The 20,507-nt window shown below is 38.6% G+C and overlaps 1 protein-coding gene across 1 annotated transcript in view; it reads right to left on the reverse strand.

Moving 5' to 3' along the window:
• Positions 1–20,507, reverse strand: part of DYNC2H1 (dynein cytoplasmic 2 heavy chain 1) — a 1,178,830-nt gene that overhangs the window by 963,750 nt on the left and 194,573 nt on the right. The window contains exons 29-33 of the mRNA XM_053705582.1: positions 10,993–11,105; positions 10,797–10,916; positions 4,229–4,379; positions 3,696–3,901; positions 2,637–2,819 (exon numbers count right to left, since the gene is read on the reverse strand). Coding sequence (XP_053561557.1) covers positions 2,637–2,819; positions 3,696–3,901; positions 4,229–4,379; positions 10,797–10,916; positions 10,993–11,105 — 773 coding nt within the window. The remainder of the gene's footprint in view (positions 1–2,636; positions 2,820–3,695; positions 3,902–4,228; positions 4,380–10,796; positions 10,917–10,992; positions 11,106–20,507) is intronic.

Genomic DNA, 20,507 nt, shown 5'->3' on the forward strand with positions numbered 1-20,507 from the left:
ATTAAAGCAAAATAGATCAAATTCCTTATAAGACAGTTTCAGGAATGGGAAAAAAATGCCAAACATCAAGCTTCTAGCAACCAGAAGCAAATGAAAAATGAGACTGAAATAATGTGGAGACAAAAGCGACGCCCATATTTTTTGGCGCCAAATAAGACGCCCACATTATTTGGCGCCTAAATGCTTTTGGCGCCAAAAATGACGCCACATCCGGAACGCCGACATTTTTGGCGCAAAATAACGTAAAAAATGACGCAACTTCCGGCGACACGTATGACGCCGGAACGGAAAAGAATTTTTTGCGCCAAAAAAGTCCGCGCCAAGAATGACACAATAAAATGAAGCATTTTCAGCCCCCGCGAGCCTAACAGCCCACAGGGAAAAAAGTCAAATTTTTGAGGTAAGAAAAAATATGATAATTTAAAGCATAATCCCAAATATGAAACTGACTGTCTGGAAATAAAGAAAGTTGAACATTCTGAGTCAAGGCAAATAAATGTTTGAATACATATATTTAGAACTTTATAAATAAAGTGCCCAACCATAGCTTAGAGTGTCACAGAAAATAAGACTTACTTACCCCAGGACACTCATCTACATGTTTGTAGAAAGCCAAACCAGTACTGAAACGAGAATCAGTAGAGGAAATGGTAAATATAAGAGTATATCGTCGATCTGAAAAGGGAGGTAAGAGATGAATCTCTACGACCGATAACAGAGAACCTTATGAAATAGACCCCGTAGAAGGAGATCACTGCATTCAATAGGCAATACTCTCCTCACATCCCTCTGACATTCACTGCACGCTGAGAGGAAAACCGGGCTCCAACTTGCTGCGGAGCGCATATCAACGTAGAATCTAGCACAAACTTACTTCACCACCTCCCTTGGAGGCAAAGTTTGTAAAACTGATTTGTGGGTGTGGTGAGGGGTGTATTTATAGGCATTTTAAGGTTTGGGAAACTTTGCCCCTCCTGGTAGGAATGTATATCCCATACGTCACTAGCTCATGGACTCTTGTTAATTACATGAAAGAAATGAAGATTTATCAGTATCAACCTCTGAAACAGAATCCTCTGAACCAGAAAAATCATTATCAGAAACAGAATCAGAATGATGATGTTCATTTAAAAATTCATCTGAAAAATGAGAAGTTTTAAAAGACCTTTTACGTTTACTGGAAGGAGGAATAACAGACATAGCCTTCTTAATAGATTATGTTAACAGGAACACCCTGAATATTAGATGTTGATGGAACAGCAACAGGTAATGGAATATTACTAAAGGAAATATTATCTGCATTAACAAGTTTGTCATGACATTCATTACAAACAACAGCCGGAGGAACAGTTACCACAAGTTTACAAACAAATACACTTAACTTTGGTAGATCCAGCATCAGGCAGCAATTTTCCAGAAGTATCTTCTGATTCAGGGTCAATCTGAGACATCTTGCAATATGTAATAGAAAAAACAACATATAAAGCAAAATTGATCAAATTCCTTAAATGACAGTTTCAGGAATGGGAAAAAATGCCAATGAACAAGCTTCTAGCAACCAGAAGCAAATAAGCAATGAGACTTAAATATGTGGAGACAATAATGACGCCCATATTTTTTAGCGCCAAAAAAGACGCCCACATTATTTGGCGCCTAAATGCTTTAAGCGCCAAAAATGACGCCACATCCGGTGACGCTGACATTTTTGGCGCAAAAACCGTCAAAAAAATGACGCAACTTCCGGCGACAAGTATGACGCCGGAAATGACAAAGAAAATTTTTGCGCCAAAAAAGTCTGCGCTAAAAATGACGCAATAAAAAGAAGCATTTTCAGCCCCCGCGAGCCTAACAGCCCACAGGAAAAAAGTCAAATTTTAAGGTAAGAAAAATTGATTATTCATATGCATTATCCCAAATAATGAAACTGACTGTCTGAAATAAGGAATGTTGAACATCCTGAATCAAGGCAAATAAATGTTTAAACACATATATTTAGAACTTTATATAAAAGTGCCCAACCATAGCTTAGAGTGTCACAAAAATAAGACTTACTTACCCCAGGACACTCATCTACATGTAGTAGAAAGCCAAACCAGTACTGAAACGAGAATCAGTAGAGGTAATGGTATATATAAGAGTATATCGTCGATCTGAAACGGGAGGTAAGAGATGAATCTCTACGACCAATAACAGAGAACCTATGAAATAGACCCTGTAGAAGGAGATCATTGAATTCAAATAGGCAATACTCTCTTCACATCCCTCTGACATTCACTGCACACTGAGAGGAAAACCGGGCTCCAGCCTGCTGCGAAGCGCATATCAACGAAGAATCTAGCACAAACTTACTTCACCACCTCCATGGGAGGCAAAGTTTGTAAAACTGATTTGTGGGTGTGGTGAGGGGTGTATTTATAGGCATTTTGAGGTTTGGGAAACTTTGCCCCTCCTGGTAGGAATGTATATCCCATACGTCACTAGCTCATGGACTCTTGCTAATTATATGAAAGAAATTGGTTTTAGTATCGCTTTAAATAATTAATTACATGAAAGAAAACTAAACAGCAAAAATGCTGATAATAGTTTAAAACACTGAATCAACAATGATATTTACATATTTTACTTTAACAAATTACCTCATCACAATTGAAAACCAAAACTTGTCTTCCAAGAAGTCCACCCAAGGCTTTTACCGATTCAGTTTTACCAGTTCCAGCTGGGCCATATGGATTTCCTCCAAGGCCCATTTTCATAGCTTGAGTTAGTGTGAGGTAGCATTTGTCAGTCAACGGAGTGTAAACTAATTTGGGAGCATTACCCTGTAAATATTATTTAACAGGACAGTAAATTAAAGAAAAATATATTAAAATTCAAACAGGACAGTTAATAAAAGAAAACTATATTAAAATTCAAACATGCCATATATATTAAATATATGTTTTATTAACCACTTTGGTTAAATACTTATATAAGTTAATAAAAAAATTATGTAAACCCTACCTTCGGGGGCTGTAGCTACGGTACATTTTTTCTTTTGTTTTAGGTTTTGAAGCAGAGCCAAAAGAAATGATACTGGTCGTGCTGTTGTTGCCCGCTGCGTGCGCTTGTATAATTCATTATACCAGGCTTGGCAATTTATCACTTGTGCAGCACAATACAACAGAGGTGCACTGTATAATACAGGGCATGCAAGCTTAGATGGGAGGAAAGGGAGGAGTGCACAAACGTTATAGTGGGCTGCACAAATGAGATGTGAATAATCCCACTAAAGGTGTGGCTTAGGGGATGGGCTGATTATCGATCCCTAACAGTTCAGTGTGATAAAGTGCAATTATCTTATAAATTTGTGATCTATTACTAAAAACTTACACTCAATATTAGTTTAAATATTAATTTGACATCCATATTTGTGCTAGCAAAATCGAACGTTTACTGAACCTTTAATTGGTAAATAAAATTATTTATTTTCTACTAGAAAAGAGCAGCAGTTGCCATTTATCATGACAAAAGTACAAAAAATATTATCAGTTTGCAAGTATGAAAATATTTTTTTTTGTTTATAGGATTAGTAAAAACATAATAGAACAAGACAATACATAGACTACAATATTTGTGCTAAGTATTCAAATAGCAATGAGGTATAACATATATAATGAGCGGTACGTGGGATTATAAGAAAAAGGATTGACCAGTACCTGATATTCATATGTATACTGTAGCTCAGCATCAACCATCTGTACATAACATTTTTTATCAGACTTCATATAGAATCTGAGTTGTTTCTTCCATGCCCAGTCTTCAGCGCTATTAACCTGAACTTGATTTAATCGTTTTACTACATCAATGTTATGAATAATATCAAGAATAAGTGCTTTCAGCTTTAGTTCAAGGATCCCCGAATCTTTAAAACATATTGAAAAGCAAAAGTAAATAAAATGTGTTAATTCATCAACAAAAGTTTAATTGTTATTGACAGAATAAATAGATAATCATTTGTTATCTTCAAAACTGCATTTCTACTGCATTAGAAATCAAATAAATGAGTAGCCTTTTCTTTCTATAAAACACATTATCTTATTGCATCATTCCAAAATTGCTACTGATCTGAACAAACCATGCAAATAAAATGACATCTTTCTATTATTATATAATTATTTTAACAAATTTATTTTTCAAAATTGTAAGAAACTGGAAGCATATTATTAGTGCAGAAAAATGATTTACATACCTAAACCTGCTGTATCATCTGTCGTGGTATCAATGCTGGTGTAATCGTCTAATTTAGCTTGAAGTTCCAGTTCTAGCTGATGAAGACTACGATTACGAATGGAATTTTCAACATCTTCAGTGAACTGAATATGTTCAGCTAAACATAGAATCTTAAAACAAAGAGGCATTTGAGCGCTCATATTTTTCATGAACAATAATACGCATTATACAAATAAAAGATCAAACTTTAACTAAAGCAACATGTATAAAAATGTATCACAATTAATGAATATTGTTAAAGGAAATCAACTTTATTACTTAAAAAAGGGATACTAAACCAACATTTTTACTTTATAGACCAGCAATTTAAAGCAACTTTCTAATTTAATCCTATTATCAAATGTTCTTCGTTCTCTTGCTATCTTTATTTAAAAAGCAGGAATGTAAAGCTTAGGAGCCAGCCCATTTTTGGTTCAGAACCTGGGTTATGCTTGCTTGTTGGTGGCTAAATGTAGCCACCAATATGTAAACGCTATCCAGGGTCCATAACCTAAAATGAGCTGGCTCCAAAGCGTTACATTCCAGCATTTTAAATAAAGATAGCAAGAGAACGAAGAAAAAATTATAATAGGAGTAAATTAGAAAGTTGCGTAAAATTGAAAGCTCTATCTGAATAATTAAATAAAAAAACATAATTTATGTAAGAACTTACCTGATAAATTCATTTCTTTCATATTAGCAAGAGTCCATGAGCTAGTGACGTATGGTATATACATTCCTACCAGGTTGGCAAAGTTTCCCAAACCTCAAAATGCCTATAAATACACCCCTCACCACACCCACAAATCAGTTTAACGCATAGCCAAGAAGTGGGGTGATAAGAAAAAAGTGCGAAAGCATAAAAAATAAGGAATTGAATAATTGTGCTTTATACAAAAAAATCATAACCACCACAAAAAAGGGTGAGCCTCATGGACTCTTGCTAATATGAAAGAAATGAATTTATCAGGTAAGTTCTTACATAAATTATGTTTTCTTTCATGTAATTAGCAAGAGTCCATGAGCTAGTGACGTATGGGATAATGAATACCCAAGATGTGGATCTTCCACGCAAGAGTCACTAGAGAGGGAGGGATAAAATAAAGACAGCCAATTCGCTGAAAATAATCCACACCCAAAACAAAGTTTAAATCTTATAATGAAAAAAAATGAAATTATAAGCAGAAGAATCAAACTGAAACAGCTGCCTGAAGTACTTTTCTACCAAAAACTGCTTCAGAAGAAGAAAACACATCAAAATGGTAGAATTTAGTAAAAGTATGCAAAGAAGACCAAGTTACTGCTTTGCAAATCTGATCAACCGAAGCTTCATTCCTAAACGCCCAGGAAGTAGAAACTGACCTAGTAGAATGAGCTGTAATCCTTTGAGGCAGAGTTTTACCCGACTCGACATAAGCATGATGAATCAAAGACTTTAACCAAGACGCCAAAGAAATGGCAGAGGCCTTCTGACCTTTCCTAGAACCGGAAAAGATAACAAATAGACTAGAAGTCTTTCTGAAATTTTTAGTAGCTTCAACATATTTCAAAGCTCTAACTACATCCAAAGAATGCAACGATCTTTCCTTAGAATTCTTAGGATTAGGACACAATGAGGGAACCACAATTTCTCTACTAATGTTGTTAGAATTCACAACCTTAGGAAAAATTTAAAAGAAGTTCGCAACACCGCCTTATCCTGATGAAAAATCAGAAAAGGAGACTCACAAGAAAGAGCAGATAATTCAGAAACTCTTCTAGCAGAAGAGATGGTCAAAATAAACAAAACTTTCCAAGAAAGTAATTTAATGTCCAGCGAATGCATAGGTTCAAACGGAGGAGCTTGAAGAGCCCCCAGAACCAAATTCAAACTCCAAGGAGGAGAAATTGACTTAATAACAGGTTTTATACGAACCAAAGCTTGTACAAAACAATGAATATCAGGAAGACTAGCAATCTTTCTGTGAAAAAGAACAGAAAGAGCAGAGATTTGTCCTTTCAAGGAACTTGCAGACAAACCTTTATCCAAACCATCCTGAAGAAACTGTAAAATTCTAGGAATTCTAAAAGAATGCCAAGAAAAATGATGAGAAAAACACCAAGAAATGTAAATCTTCCACACTCGATAATATATCTTCCTAGATACAGATTTACGAGCCTGTAACATAGTATTAATCACAGAGTCAGAGAAACCTCTATGACTGAGAATCAAGCGTTCAATCTCCATACCTTCAAATTTAAGGATTTGAGATCCTGATGGAATCAGGCAAGTGGCCATCCGGACAAGATCCGCATACCAAAACCTGTGAGGCCATGCTGGAGCCACCAGCAGAACAAACGAGCACTCCTTTAGAATCTTGGAAATCACTCTTGGAAGAAGAACTAGAGGCGGAAAGATATAGGCAGGAAGATACTTCCAAGGAAGTGACAATGCATCCACTGCCTCCCCCTGAGGATCCCTGGATCTGGACAGATACCTGGGAAGCTTCTTGTTTAGATGAGAAGCCATCAGATCTATTTCTGGAAGTCCCCACATTTGAACAATCTGAAGAAATACCTCTGGGTGAAGAGACCATTCGCCCGGATGTAACGTTTGGCGACTGAGATAATCCGCTTCCCAATTGTCTATACCTGGGATATGAACCGCAGAAATTAGACAGGAGCTGGATTCCGCCCATACCAGTATTCGAGATACTTATTTCATAGCCAGAGGACTGTGAGTCCCTCCTTGATGATTGATATATGCCACGGTTGTGACATTGTCCGTCTGAAAACAAATGAACGACTCTCTCTTTAGAAGAGGCCATGACTGAAGAGCTCTGAAAATTGCACGGAGTTCCAAAATGTTGATTGGTAATCTCACCTCCTGAGATTCCCAAACCCCTTGTGCTGTCAGAGATCCCCAAACAGCTCCCCAACCTGTCAGACTTGCATCTGTTGAAATCACAGTCCAGGTCGGAAGAACAAAAGAAGCCCCCCTGAACTAAACGATGGTGGACTGTCCACCACGTCAGAGAGTGTCGTACAATCGGTTTTAAAGATATTAATTGAAATATCTTTGTATAATCCCTGCACCACTGATTCAGCATACAGAGCTGAAAAGGTCGCATGTGAAAACGAGCAAAGGGGATAGCGTTCGATGCAGCAGTCATAAGACCTAGAATTTCCATGCATAAGGCTACCGAAGGGAATGATTGAGACTGAAGGTTTCGACAAGCTGAAACCAATTTTAGACGTCTCTTGTCTGTCAGAGACAAAGTCATGGACACTGAATCTATCTGGAAACCTAAAAAGGTTACCCTTGTCTGAGGAATCAATGAACTTTTTGGTAAATTGATCCTCCAACCATGTTCTCGAAGAACAATACAAGTCGATTCGTATGAGATTCTGCTAAATGTGAAGACTGAGCAAGTACCAAGATATCGTCCAAATAAGGAAATACCACAATACCCTGTCCTCTGATTACAGACAGAAGGGCACCGAGAACCTTTGTAAAAATCCTTGGAGCTGTTGCTAGGCCAAACGGCAGAGCCACAAACTGGTAATGTTTGTCTAGGAAAAAGAATCTCAGAAACTGATAGTGATCTGGATGAATCAGAATATGCAGATATGCATCCTGTAAATCTATTGTGGACATATAATGCCCTTGCTGAACAAAAGGCAGAATATTCCTTATAGTTACCATTTTGAATGTTGGTATCCTTACATAATGATTCAATATTTTTAAATCCAGAACTGGTCTGAAGGAATTCTCCTTCTTTGGTACAATGAAGAGATTTGAGTAAAACCCCAGCCCCTGTTCCAGAACTAGAACTGGCATAATTACCCCAGCCAACTCTAGATCTGAAACACATTTCAGAAATGCTTGAGCCTTCACTGGATTTACTGGGACACTGGAAAGAAAAAATCTTCTTGCAGGAGGCCTTATCTTGAAGCCTATTCTGTACCCTTGTGAAACAATGTTCTGAATCCAAAGATTGTGAATCGAATTGATCCAAATTTATTTGAAAAATCGTAATCTGCCCCCTACCAGCTGGGCTGGAATGAGGGCCGCACCTTCATGTTGACTTGGGAGCTGGCTTTGGCTTTCTAAAAGGCTTGGATTTATTCCAGACTGGAGATGGTTTCCAAACTGATACCGCTCCTGTAGGGGAAGGATCAGGCTTTTGTTCCTTATTGTGACGAAAGGAACGAAAACGATTAGTAGACCTAAATTTACCTTTAGATTTTTTATCCTGTGGTAAAAAAGTTCCTTTCCCCCCAGTAACAGTTGAAATAATAGAATCCAACTGTGAACCAAATAATTTATTACCCTGGAAAGAAAGGGAAAGCAAAGTTGACTTAGAAGACATATCAGCATTCCAAGTTTTAAGCCATAAAGCTCTTCTAGCTAAAATAGCTAGAGACATATACCTGATATCAACCCTAATGATATCAAAGATGGCATCACAAATAAAATTATTAGCATGTTGAAGAAGATTAGCAATGCTATGAGAATTATGATCTGTTACTTGTTGCGCTAAAGCTCCCAACCAAAAAGTTGAAGCTGCAGCAACATCCGCTAAAGATATAGCAGGTCTAAGAAGATTACCTGAACATAAGTAAGCTTTTCTTAGAAAGGATTCAATTTTCCTATCTAAAGGATCCTTAAAGGAAGTACTATCTGCCGTAGGAATAGTAGTACGTTTAGCAAGAGTAGAGATAGCCCCATCAACCTTAGGGATTTTGTCCCAAAACTCTAATCTGTCAGATGGCACAGGATATAATTGCTTAAAACGTTTAGAAGGAGTAAATGAATTACCCAAATTATTCCATTCCCTGGAAATTACTTCAGAAATAGCATCAGGGACAGGAAAAACTTCTGGAATAACTACAGGAGATTTAAAAACCTTATGTAAACGTTTAGATTTAGTATCAAGAGGACTAGATTCCTCTATTTCTAATGCAATTAAGACTTCTTTAAGTAAAGAACGAATAAATTCCATTTTGAATAAATATGAAGATTTATCAGCATCAACCTCTGAAACAGAATCCTCTGAACCAGAGGAATCATTATCAGAATCAGAAGATGTTCATTTAAAAATTCATCTGAAAAATGAGAAGTTTTAAAAGACCTTTTACGTTTACTAGAAGGAGGAATAACAGACATAGCCTTCTTAATGGATTTAGAAACAAAATCTCTTATGTTAACAGGAACACTCTGAGTATTAGATGTTGATGGAACAACAACAGGTAATGTAACATTACTAAAGGAAATATTATCTGCATTAACAAGTTTGTCATGACATTCATTACAAACAACAGCTGGAGGAACAGATACCACAAGTTTACTGCAAATACACTTAACTTTGGTAGATCCAGCATCAGGCATCGATTTTCCAGAAGTATCTTCTGATTTAGGTTCAATCTGAGACATCTTGCAATATGTAATAGAAAAAACAACATATAAAGCAAAATTGATCAAATTCCTTAAATGACAGTTTCAGGAATGGGAAAAAATGCCAGTGAACAAGCTTCTAGCAACCAGAAGCAAATAAACAATGAGACTTAAATAATGTGGAGACAATAATGACGCCCATATTTTTTAGCGCCAAAAAAGACGCCCACATTATTTGGCGCCTAAATGCTTTTAGCGCCAAAAATGACGCCACATCCGGTAACGCCGACACTTTTGGCGCAAAAACATCAAAAAATGACGCAACTTCCAGGGACAAGTATGACGCCGGAAATACAAAGAAAATTTTTTGAACCAAAAAAGTCAGCGCCAAGAATGACGCAATAAAATGAAGCATTTTCAGCCCCCGCGAGCCTAACAGCCCACAGGGAAAAAAGTCAAATTTTAAGGTAAGAAAAAAATTGATTTATTCATATGCATTATCCCAAATATGAAACTGACTGTCTGAAATAAGGAACGTTGAACATCCTGAGTCAAGGCAAATAAATGTTTAAACACATATATTTAGAACTTTATATAAAAGTGATCAACCATAGCTTAGAGTGTCACAAAAATAAGACTTACTTACCCCAGGACACTCATCTACATGTAGTAGAAAGCCAAACCAGTACTGAAACGAGAATCAGTAGAGGTAATGGTATATATAAGAGTATATCGTCGATCTGAAAAGGGAGGTAAGAGATGAATCTCTACGACCGATAACAGAGAACCTATGAAAAAGACCCCATAGAAGGAGATCTTTGAATTCAAATAGGCAATACTCTCTTCACATCCCTCTGACATTCACTGCACGCTTAGAGGAAAACCGGGCTCCAACCTGCTGCGGAGCGCATATCAACGTAGAATCTAACACAAACTTACTTCACCACCTCCACGGGAGGCAAAGTTTGCAAAACTGATTTGTGGGTGTGGTGAGGGGTGTATTTATAGGCATTTTGAGGTTTGGGAAACTTTGCCCCTCCTGGTAGGAATGTATATCCCATACGTCACTAGCTCATGGACTCTTGCTAATTATATGAAAGAAATTGGTTTTAGTATCGCTTTAAATAAACAAATACTGTTTACGTCAATAACCTAATAACAAAAGTCTTACTTGAGAAGGAAAGCGAGATGGGTCAATTGTACCCTGAGACTGTTTTCCAGCTGTAACACATTCTGCCAACAACATCTGTAGAGTTGATTTCATCTGTGTGGCTAAATTGCTTAACCATACCTAATAAAAATAAATAAATAATTATTCATCAGAAATGCTGAGAGTAAATGTATTTAATAAATAAATTCTATGGTACCTCAACATCAGCAGAAACAAGGACTTTCTCCTTCAGTGGAACCACCTCACCCTCCAGAGATTTCATTGCGATTATGTGCTTGAAGTCAGCATCAAAACTAACACTGTGCACTCCTGTAAAGCAAAGGCAAAAATACTAATTAATGGTAGTGAAATTAAGTATTTTTTCCTGATTCAAACGTATAAATTAAATGTCAGCATTTGAAAAGTGTGTATATAGGGCATAATTCCATCCTAAGAAGGGGAAGCTGAATTTGATCATTCTAGGAGACAAGCTCCAGACAAAATCTGAAAAAAATAATCAGTAAAATCTACGAATTCTTTCCAAACTTACATAAAACATACAGTTTTGTATTACATAGTGTTCATCAAAATGATGTCAAAACATTCTCTTACTGGTTTGTAAATAATTATTAACTGAGTTTTTTTCATGAGGGTAAAAGGCAAAACTGAAATTCCCTATTAAACACCTAAGTGAGCAAATATCTCTGTTTAATTAAAGGAAAATTCTAATGCAAGAGTAAAACACTTTAATTTGTTAGAGTAAGCTATTTTTGAACTTGTGACCCCTAGTTGGTCTCAAAAAGAGGTTGACTATATGGCTAAAAACCTGCTTGAAAGCTGGATGCAGCATTTGATTGGTGGCTACAACATGGGTATAACAATTCTAACTGGCTCACAGGTCACATCATCATCATCATCATCAGGAGCTGCTGCAAAGTGTTGTATTTAACCCGGATGCAGTATTTGATTGGTGGCTACATGCGTATACAAATTTGTAATGGCGACAAAAAGGAAATTTATGCTTACCTGATAAATTTATTTCTTTTACGATATGACGAGTCCACGGATTTCATCCTTACTTGTGGGATTAAACCTCCTGTTAGCAGGAAGTGGCAAAGAGCACCACAGCAGAGCTGTATATATAGCTCCTCCCTCCCCCCCCCCAGTCATTCGACCGAAGGTAGGAAGAGAAAGGAAAAAAAAGCCAAAGGTGCAGAGGTGAATGAAGTTTAATAAAAATAAGTACATACCTGTCTTAGAAATGACAGGGTGGGCCGTTGACTCGTCATATCGTAAAATAAATAAATTTATCAGGTAAGCATAAATTTCCTTTTCTTTTACAAGATATGACGAGTCCACGGATTTCATCCTTACTTGTGGGATACAATACCAAAGCTACAGGACACGGATGAAAGGGAGGGACAAGACAGTAACCTAAACGGAAGGCACCACTGCTTTAAGAACTTTTCTCCCAAACACAGCTTCAGAAGAAGCAAAAGTATCATATTTGGAAAATTTGGAAAAAGTGTGAAAAGACGACCAAGTTGCAGCCTTGCAAATCTGTTCAACAGAAGCATCATTTTTAAATGCCCATGAGGAAGCCACAGCCCTAGTAGAATGAGCCGTAATTCTTTCAGGAGGCTGCTGTCCCGCAGTCTCATATGCCAGACGGATGATACTCTTCAGCCAAAAAGAAAGAGAGGTAGCCGTAGCTTTCCAGAAAAAACAACAAATAATGAAGATGATTGACGAAATTCCTTAGTCGTCTGCAAGTAAAACTTCAGGGCACGGACCACGTCAAAGTTATGCAACAGATGCTCCTTCTTAGAAGAAGGATTAGGACACAAGGAAGGAACAACAATTTCCTGATTAATATTCTTATTTGAAACAACCTTAGGAAGAAATCCAGGTTTGCTACGTAAAACCACCTTATCAGAATGGAAGATAAGATAAGGTGAGTCACATTGTAACTCTGAAAGCTCAGAAACTCTACGAGCAGAAGAAATAGCAACCAAAAATAAAACCTTCCAAGATAACAACTTAATATCTATGGAATGCATGGGTTCAAATGGAACCCCTTGAAGAACATTAAGAACTAAATTCAAACTCCAGGGTGGAGCAATTGGTCTAAACACAGGCTTGATTCTGGTCAGAGCCTGACAAAAAGACTGAACATCTGGAACATCTGCCAAACGTTTGTGTAGTAAAATTGATAAAGCAGAGATTTGTCCCTTTAAAGAACTAGCTGATAACCCTTTCTCCAATCCTTCTTGGAGAAAAGAAAGAATCCTGGGAATCCTAACTCTACTCCATGAATAGCCCTTGGATTTGCACCAATAAAGATATTTACATCATATCTTATGGAAGATCTTTCTAGTAACAGGCTTACGTGTCTGAATCAAAGTATCAATGACCGAATCAGAGAACCCCCGCTTAGATAAAATCAAGCGTTCAATCTCAAAGCAGTCAGTTGCAGAGAAACTAGATTCGGATGTTGGAAGGGTCCCTGAATGATAAGGTCCTGCCTCGATGGAAGCTTCCATGGCGGCAGAGATGACGTCCACTAGATCGGCATACCAAGTAATGCAAGGCCACGCAGGCGCGATTAGAATTACTGAAGCCCTCTCCTGTTTGATCCGAGCAATCACCCGGGGAAGGAGAGCAAACGGTGGAAACACATAAGCTAGGTTAAACGACCAAGGCACTGCCAAGGCATCTATCAGTTCGGCCTGAGGATCCCTGGACCTGGATCCGTATCTTGGGAGCTTGGCATTTTGACGAGACGCCATCAGATCCAATTCCGGTCTGCCCATCTGAGGATCAGAGTGGCAAGGACCTCCGGATGCAGTTCCCACTCCCCCGGAAGAAACGTCTGTCTGCTTAAAAAGTCCGCTTCCCAGTTGTCCACTCCTGGGATGTAGATCGCTGACAGATAGCAAGAGTGAGCCTCCGCCCACCAAATTATCTTGGATACTTCTGTCATCGCTAAGGAACTCCTTGTTCCTCCCTGATGATTGATGTAAGCCACAGTCGCATTGAATATTGCTCTCAATTCCAGAATATTGATTGGAAGAAGAGACTCCGACTGAGTCCACACACCCTGAGCCTTCAAGGAAATCCAGACCGCACCACAGCCTAGTAGACTGGCGTCCGTTGTCACTATCACCCAAGAGGGTCTGCGGAAACACGTCCCTTGGGACAGATGATCCGGCGACAACCACCAAAGAATAGAGTCTCTGGTCTCCTGATCCAGATTTATCTGAGGAGATAAATTTGCATAATCTCCATTCCACTGCCCGAGCATGCACAGTTGTAGTGGTCTGAGATGAAAGCGAGCAAACTTAATGATGTCCATTGCTGCCACCATCAATCCAATCACCTCCATACACTGAGCCACTGATGGCCGAGGCATGTATTCAGAATCTTTGACTTTCTGACCTCTGTCAGGAAAATTTTCATTGATATAGAATCTATCAGAGTTCCCAAGAAGGGAACCCCTGTCTGTGGAACTAATGAACCCTTTTCTAGATTCACCTTCCATCCGTGAGTCCTCAGAAAGGACAGAACCATGTCTGTATGAGATTTTGTCAGATAGTAAGATGACGCCTGGATCAGAATATCATCCAGATAAGGCGCCACTGCAATGCCTCGCGGCCTGAGAACCGCCAGAAGGGACCCTAGAACCTTCGTGAAGATCCTGGGTGCTGTGGCCAACCCGAAGGGAAGGGCCACAAACTGAAAATGTTTGTCCAGGAAGGCAAACCTTAGAAACTGGTGATGATCCTTGTGGATAGGAATATGAAGAGATGCATTGTTCAAGTCCACGGTAGTCATATATTGACCCTCTTGGATCAATTGCAGAATTGTTCGGATAGTCTCCATTTTGAAGGATGGGACTCTGAGAAACTTGTTTAGACTTTTTAGATCTAAAATAGGTCGAATCGTGCCCTCTTTTTTGGGGACCACGAAAAGATTTAAGTAAAACCCCTGCCCCTTTTCCAGTATTGGAACGGGACGAATTACTCCCATAGTAGAAAGGTCTTTTACACAACGTAAGAACACCTCTCTTTTTATCTGGTCTACAAACAATCGTGAAAGAAGAAACCTCCCCCTTGGGAGAGAATTTTTGAATTCCAGTTGATACCCTTGGGACACGATTTCCAGGGTCCAGGGGTCCTGAACATCTCTTACCCAAGCCTGGGCAAAGAGAGAAAGTCTGCCCCCTACTAGATCCGGTCCCGGATCGGGGGCTGCCCCTTCATGCTGTCTTGGTAGCAGCAGCAGGCTTCATGGGTTGTTTACCCTTGTTCCAATTCTGATTGGGTCTCCAGACGAACTTGGCCTGAGCAAAATTCCCTTCCTGTTTAGCGGAAGAAGAGGAAGAAGAGGGGACTCCTTTGAAGTTCCGAAAGGAACAAAAATTATTTTGTTTACCCCTCAGTTTAGCAGTCCTATCCTGAGGTAGGAGACGACCCTTACCTCCCGTAATGTCAGAAATTATTTCTTTCAAGTCAGGCCCGAATAGGGTCTTCCCTTTGAAAGGAATAGCCAAAAGCTTTGACTTAGATGACACATCAGCAGACCAAGATTTTAACCGTAACACTCTACGCGCTAAAATGGCAAATCCAGCATTCTTACCCGCCAATTTGGCAATCTGAAAGGCGGCATCTGTAATAAAAGAATTAGCCAGCTTAAGAGCCTTAATTCTATCTAAAATGTCCTCTAAAGGAGTCTCAGTCTTAAGAGACTCTTCTAAGGCGTCAAACCAGAAGGCCGCCGCCGTGGTAACTGGTACAATGCAGGCCGTCGGCTGTAAAAGGAAACCCTGATGAATAAATAACTTTTTTAGGAGACCCTCCAATTTCTTATCCATAGGGTCTTTGAAAGCACAACTGTCCTCAATAGGAATAGTTGTACGCTTAGCCAGGGTAGATATAGCTCCCTCCACCTTAGGGACTGTTTGCCAAGAGTCCCGAACAGTGTCAGATATGGGATACATTTTCTTAAAATTAGGAGAAGGTGAGAAAGGGATACCCGGTCTGTCTCATTCCCGCATAATAATTTCTGAAATTCTCTTAGGAACTGGAAAAACATCAAAGTAAGCAGGCACCTCTAAGTATTTGTCCATCTTACACAATTTCTATGGTGGTACCACAATAGAGTCACAGTCATCCAGAGTCGCTAAAACCTCCCAAAGTAACAAGCGGAGGTGCTCAAGCTTAAATCTAAAGGACATGACGTCCGAGTCCGTCTGAGGTAACACACTTCCCGAATCGGAAAGTTCCCCCTCAGACAGAAGTTCCCTGACCCCCAATTCAGATCCCGGTGAGGGTACATCGAAAATAGCCAACAAAGCATCAGAGGTCTCAGTATTCAAATTGACCTCTGTCCTGCTGCGTTTGCCCTGTAACCCTGGCAACTTAGATAAAACCTCTGTAAGGGTAGATGACATAACTGCAGACATATCCTGCAGAGTAAATGAAGTAGACGCAGTTGAAGAACTCGGCGTCGCTTGGGTGGGCGTTAAAGGTTGTGACGCTTGGGGAGAACTTAGCGGCATACCCTGATTCTCCTCAGACTGAGAATCATCCTTAGACACACTTTCCTTAAATAAAATCTGCTCTTTACATTGTAAGGCCCTTTCAGTACATGAGGGACAAAAAGTAAGAGGTGGTTTCACAATGGCATCTAAACACATGGAACAAGTAGTTTCCTCAAATTCAGACATGTTAAACAGACTAGCAATAGCAATAATAGTCGTTCTTTACTTGATATATTGTACTCTGAAGTCAAAACATAAATTAAAAAATATTTTAACCAAAAAGTGTACTGCGCCTTTAAATAATAAAAGTGCAACAATTTTTCTGTTATTAGACAAATAGACGTTTTCAGCAATAAAAAATGCCCCTATGTGCCCAAATTAGCTTAACTATATTGCACCACTTGTTAGGATATATTATATATCAAATTATATTAACTTTGTCAGATTTATCATATACATCGATGTATTATCAAATTTGGCCCCTGCACCTCGCCACAGCTCTGCTGTGGCGCCTACCTGCCCCCAGATCACACTGAAGGAACGTTCTGAGCCTCTCTGTCCTCTACAATTATCAAACAGAGCTAGGCCCCAGCGGAGCCTCAGGATCTTGTTACCGATCCAGAAAACACACTGCGCATCTGAGCGCGCGAAAATAGGCCCCGCCCACCTTGGGCGTATCTCCTAGCCTACCGAGACCTGCATGGGTAGAGACAAAAAACAAACATGTCGGTCCTCCATATATCAGCCATGTGCCCCACAACATACACACTCTGCAGAATAAGTGCCTCTCAGTGCAAAACATATCCTGTCAAGTCAGCACAGTATAACGAAAGTCTAACCGCATCTCCCAGCGTCAGCCCACATAATACATTTAAAGTGACATACCAGCACACTATTAAATAATCAAAATAACAGGGAATTCCAGGTACACCATTTTCCTATAGTGCATACTGATTACCCCTCCCCAGCTAGGGAATATTGCAGCCTGTTCTGATGTATCATGTCTCCCCAGAAAAAAATGACTGAACATACCTCAATGCTGCTTGTAGCATGACATCGTTCGCCACACTGAAGATTTTTCTTTACACTACCTTCAGCTGCTCTGTGGGAACCAGTATGGATCTTAGATAACGTTTGCTAAGATCATTAACATCAGGGCAGAAAAATAAAATGTCTCCACTCCTCTTGGGAAGGTATAGACTGACAATTTCTCCCTGAGAAAAATAGTACTCACTGGGACCATTTTAAAATAAAAAACTTCTTGATTGAAGAATCTAAACTAACACCTCACTTTACCTCTTCCTATCACTGACACAGGCAAAGAGAATGACTGGGGGGGAGAGAAGGGAGGAGCTATATATACAGCTCTGCTGTGGTGCTCTTTGCCACTTCCTGCTAACAGGAGGTTTAATCCCACAAGTAAGGATGAAATCCGTGGACTCGTCATATCTTGTAAAAGAAAAGAGGGAACGCTGGTTTTGAGGCTTAAATGTGAACAAGATTAGTGACAGTGATGTACAATATAAAAAATGTATTATCAAGTACAGAAGATGTATTGAAACATAGTACAATAAAACAGATGTATGCGCATATATATATATATATATATATATATATATATATATATATATATATATATATATATATATATATATATATATATATATATATATATATATATATATATATATACATATATATATATATACACACCCTGAGTGGCACTGAAAGTGAACAGGCATGGCAGTTATTCTAGCTTTTGTTCTGTCTCAGCTGAGTGCGTCTCTCTCTTTTTCTTATTTATGCAAATTGCTCTTGGGTCACCCTAAGAGTAAAAGGGGAAACCAGACGTAAACTCCTTGCACACATGTCCCTAGAGAGATGTAATTTCAACTCACTGACAAGGCCCACAGAAGGCCGAAATGTACATCTGGGGTTTGTTGTCTCTCTTGTTCAGAGAAGAATTGCCTGGTATTTCAGCGCTGGACTGTCATTTGGCAGGGTCAGACTGATATGTTACAGGATATTTTTTCTCTGTGAAGGGGCATAGTGTGCTAAAAGAGTATGCACCCAGAGTGGCACTCAAAATGAACAGGCATGGATGTTATTCTAGCTTTTGGTCTGTCTCAGCTGAATGTGTCTCTCTCTACATATATAATATTGGCCAGAAAAAAAAAAAAGTCCCGTCAACAAAAAAAAAAAATGTGAATAGTGTTGGGACATGAAACCAAAATTTTTTATTTTTCATCATTCAGAAAAATCGATTTACTTCTTTTATCCAATTTGGTTCATTCTCTTGGTATCCTTTTTGAAAGGAGCACTACTGGGAGCTATCTGAAGACATCTGGTGAACCAATGAAAAGAGGTATCTTTGTGCAGCCATCAGTAGCTAGCTCCCAATAATGCATTGCTGCTCCTGGGTCTACCTAGATATGCTTTTCAACTAAAGAGAAGAGAATGAAGCAATTTTGATAATAAAAGCAAATTGGAAAGTTGTTTTAAATCACGTTCTGTCTGAATCATGAAAGAAAAAAAACAATTTATGTAAGAACTTACCTGACAAATTTGTTTCTTTCATGGTGGCGAGAGTCCACAAGCTTGTTACTGATGGGATATACATTCCTATCAGGAGGAGGCAAAGTTTCCCAAACCTCAAAAGCCTATAAATACCCGCCCACCTCACACATACCTCAGTTTAATGTATAGCCAAGAGGTGATGTGTTTAAGGAGTAAAAGCATAAAAAGAGAAGCAGGAAAAAGGATGTGCTTATTAAAAATAACCCAAAAATAAAGTTTATTCTTTCAGTAGTTTTCTTTCATATAGGTGGTGAGAGTCCACAAAATTGTTATACAATACCCAGGTGTTACAAAAATAAAGGGAGGGATAAAATAAAAACAGCTATTTTAAAAACTGAAATAATAGGCACTAGAATCAAACTGAGATAGCTGCCTGAAGAACCTTTCAACCAAAAGATGCTTCTGAAGAAGCAAAAACATCAAAATAGTAAAATTTAGTAAAGGTATGTAAGGAAGACCAAGTGGCCGCCTTGCAAATTTGACAAACTGAAGCTTCAATCTTGAAAGCACAAGATATGGCGACTAATCTTGTAGAGTGAGAAGTAATTCTCTGAGGCGGAGACCGGCCTGCCTCCAAATACGCTTTGTGAATTAAACGTTTTAACCAAGATGCCAATGAAATGGCAGATTCTTTCTGTCCTTTTCTAGAACCATAAAAAAGAACAAACAGACTAGAAGTATGTCTGAATTCCTTAGTAGCATCTACATAATATTTCAAAGCTCTTACTACTAAAGAGTGTAAAGATCTTTCAAGAGTAGATTTAGGATTAGGACACCCAGAGGGAACAATAATTTCCCTATTAATGTTGTTGGAATTCACAACTTTAGGAAAAAAATTGAAAGTTGTCCACAAAACGACTTTATCTTGATGGAAAATCAGATAAAGAGACTTACAAGAGAGAGCAGACAATTCAGAAACTCTTTTAGCAGAAGAGATAGCCTAGAGAAACAACACTTTCCAAGAAAGTAGTTTTATATCCAAAGAATGCGTAGGCTCAAAAGGAGGAGCCTGAAGTATCTTTAATACCAAATTTAGACTCCAAGGAGGAGAAATAGATTTAATGGAAAGATAATTGTGATGGCCCTGCGCCCACCCAGCCCCTGTAGCCCAGGGGTGCCTAGTTACCACCGGGGTAGTAGAGATTAAGATCAGAGTGGGATCCCCCAGGCGCCTAACTAAGGAGGGGAATAAGCGATAGTGATGATCAGACGGTTAGGCTGAGGGTTAAACGTTTAAAATGTATTACCTTTAAATACACATAAATGTATAAAAATTACCTTATAATACACATAAATGTTTAAAAGTCATGGATCCATGAATAATACAGATAATACAATATAATACAGTAAATATAAAAACAATGCGGTAAAAACAGTGGTTTCAGCAAATACGGCAATCGTGATAAATGATGACCGTGGTATTGTAACTCACTATGGAGTATAATACACAAATGAATCAATTGCACTAAGGAGTGAGAAAAAAAGAGAGGTGGTTTTCAAAAAAGGTAGAACACTGTGATGCAAGAGTCTAAACTCTCCACTAGTGTGCAAAAAAGCTTCTTAAATGAATAAAGTCTTGTAGATACAGTTCATCAGTGGTGTGATCAAATTAG

This window comes from Bombina bombina, chromosome 3, assembly GCF_027579735.1.
Source record: "Bombina bombina isolate aBomBom1 chromosome 3, aBomBom1.pri, whole genome shotgun sequence".
In the NCBI taxonomy this organism is placed as follows: domain Eukaryota; kingdom Metazoa; phylum Chordata; class Amphibia; order Anura; family Bombinatoridae; genus Bombina; species Bombina bombina.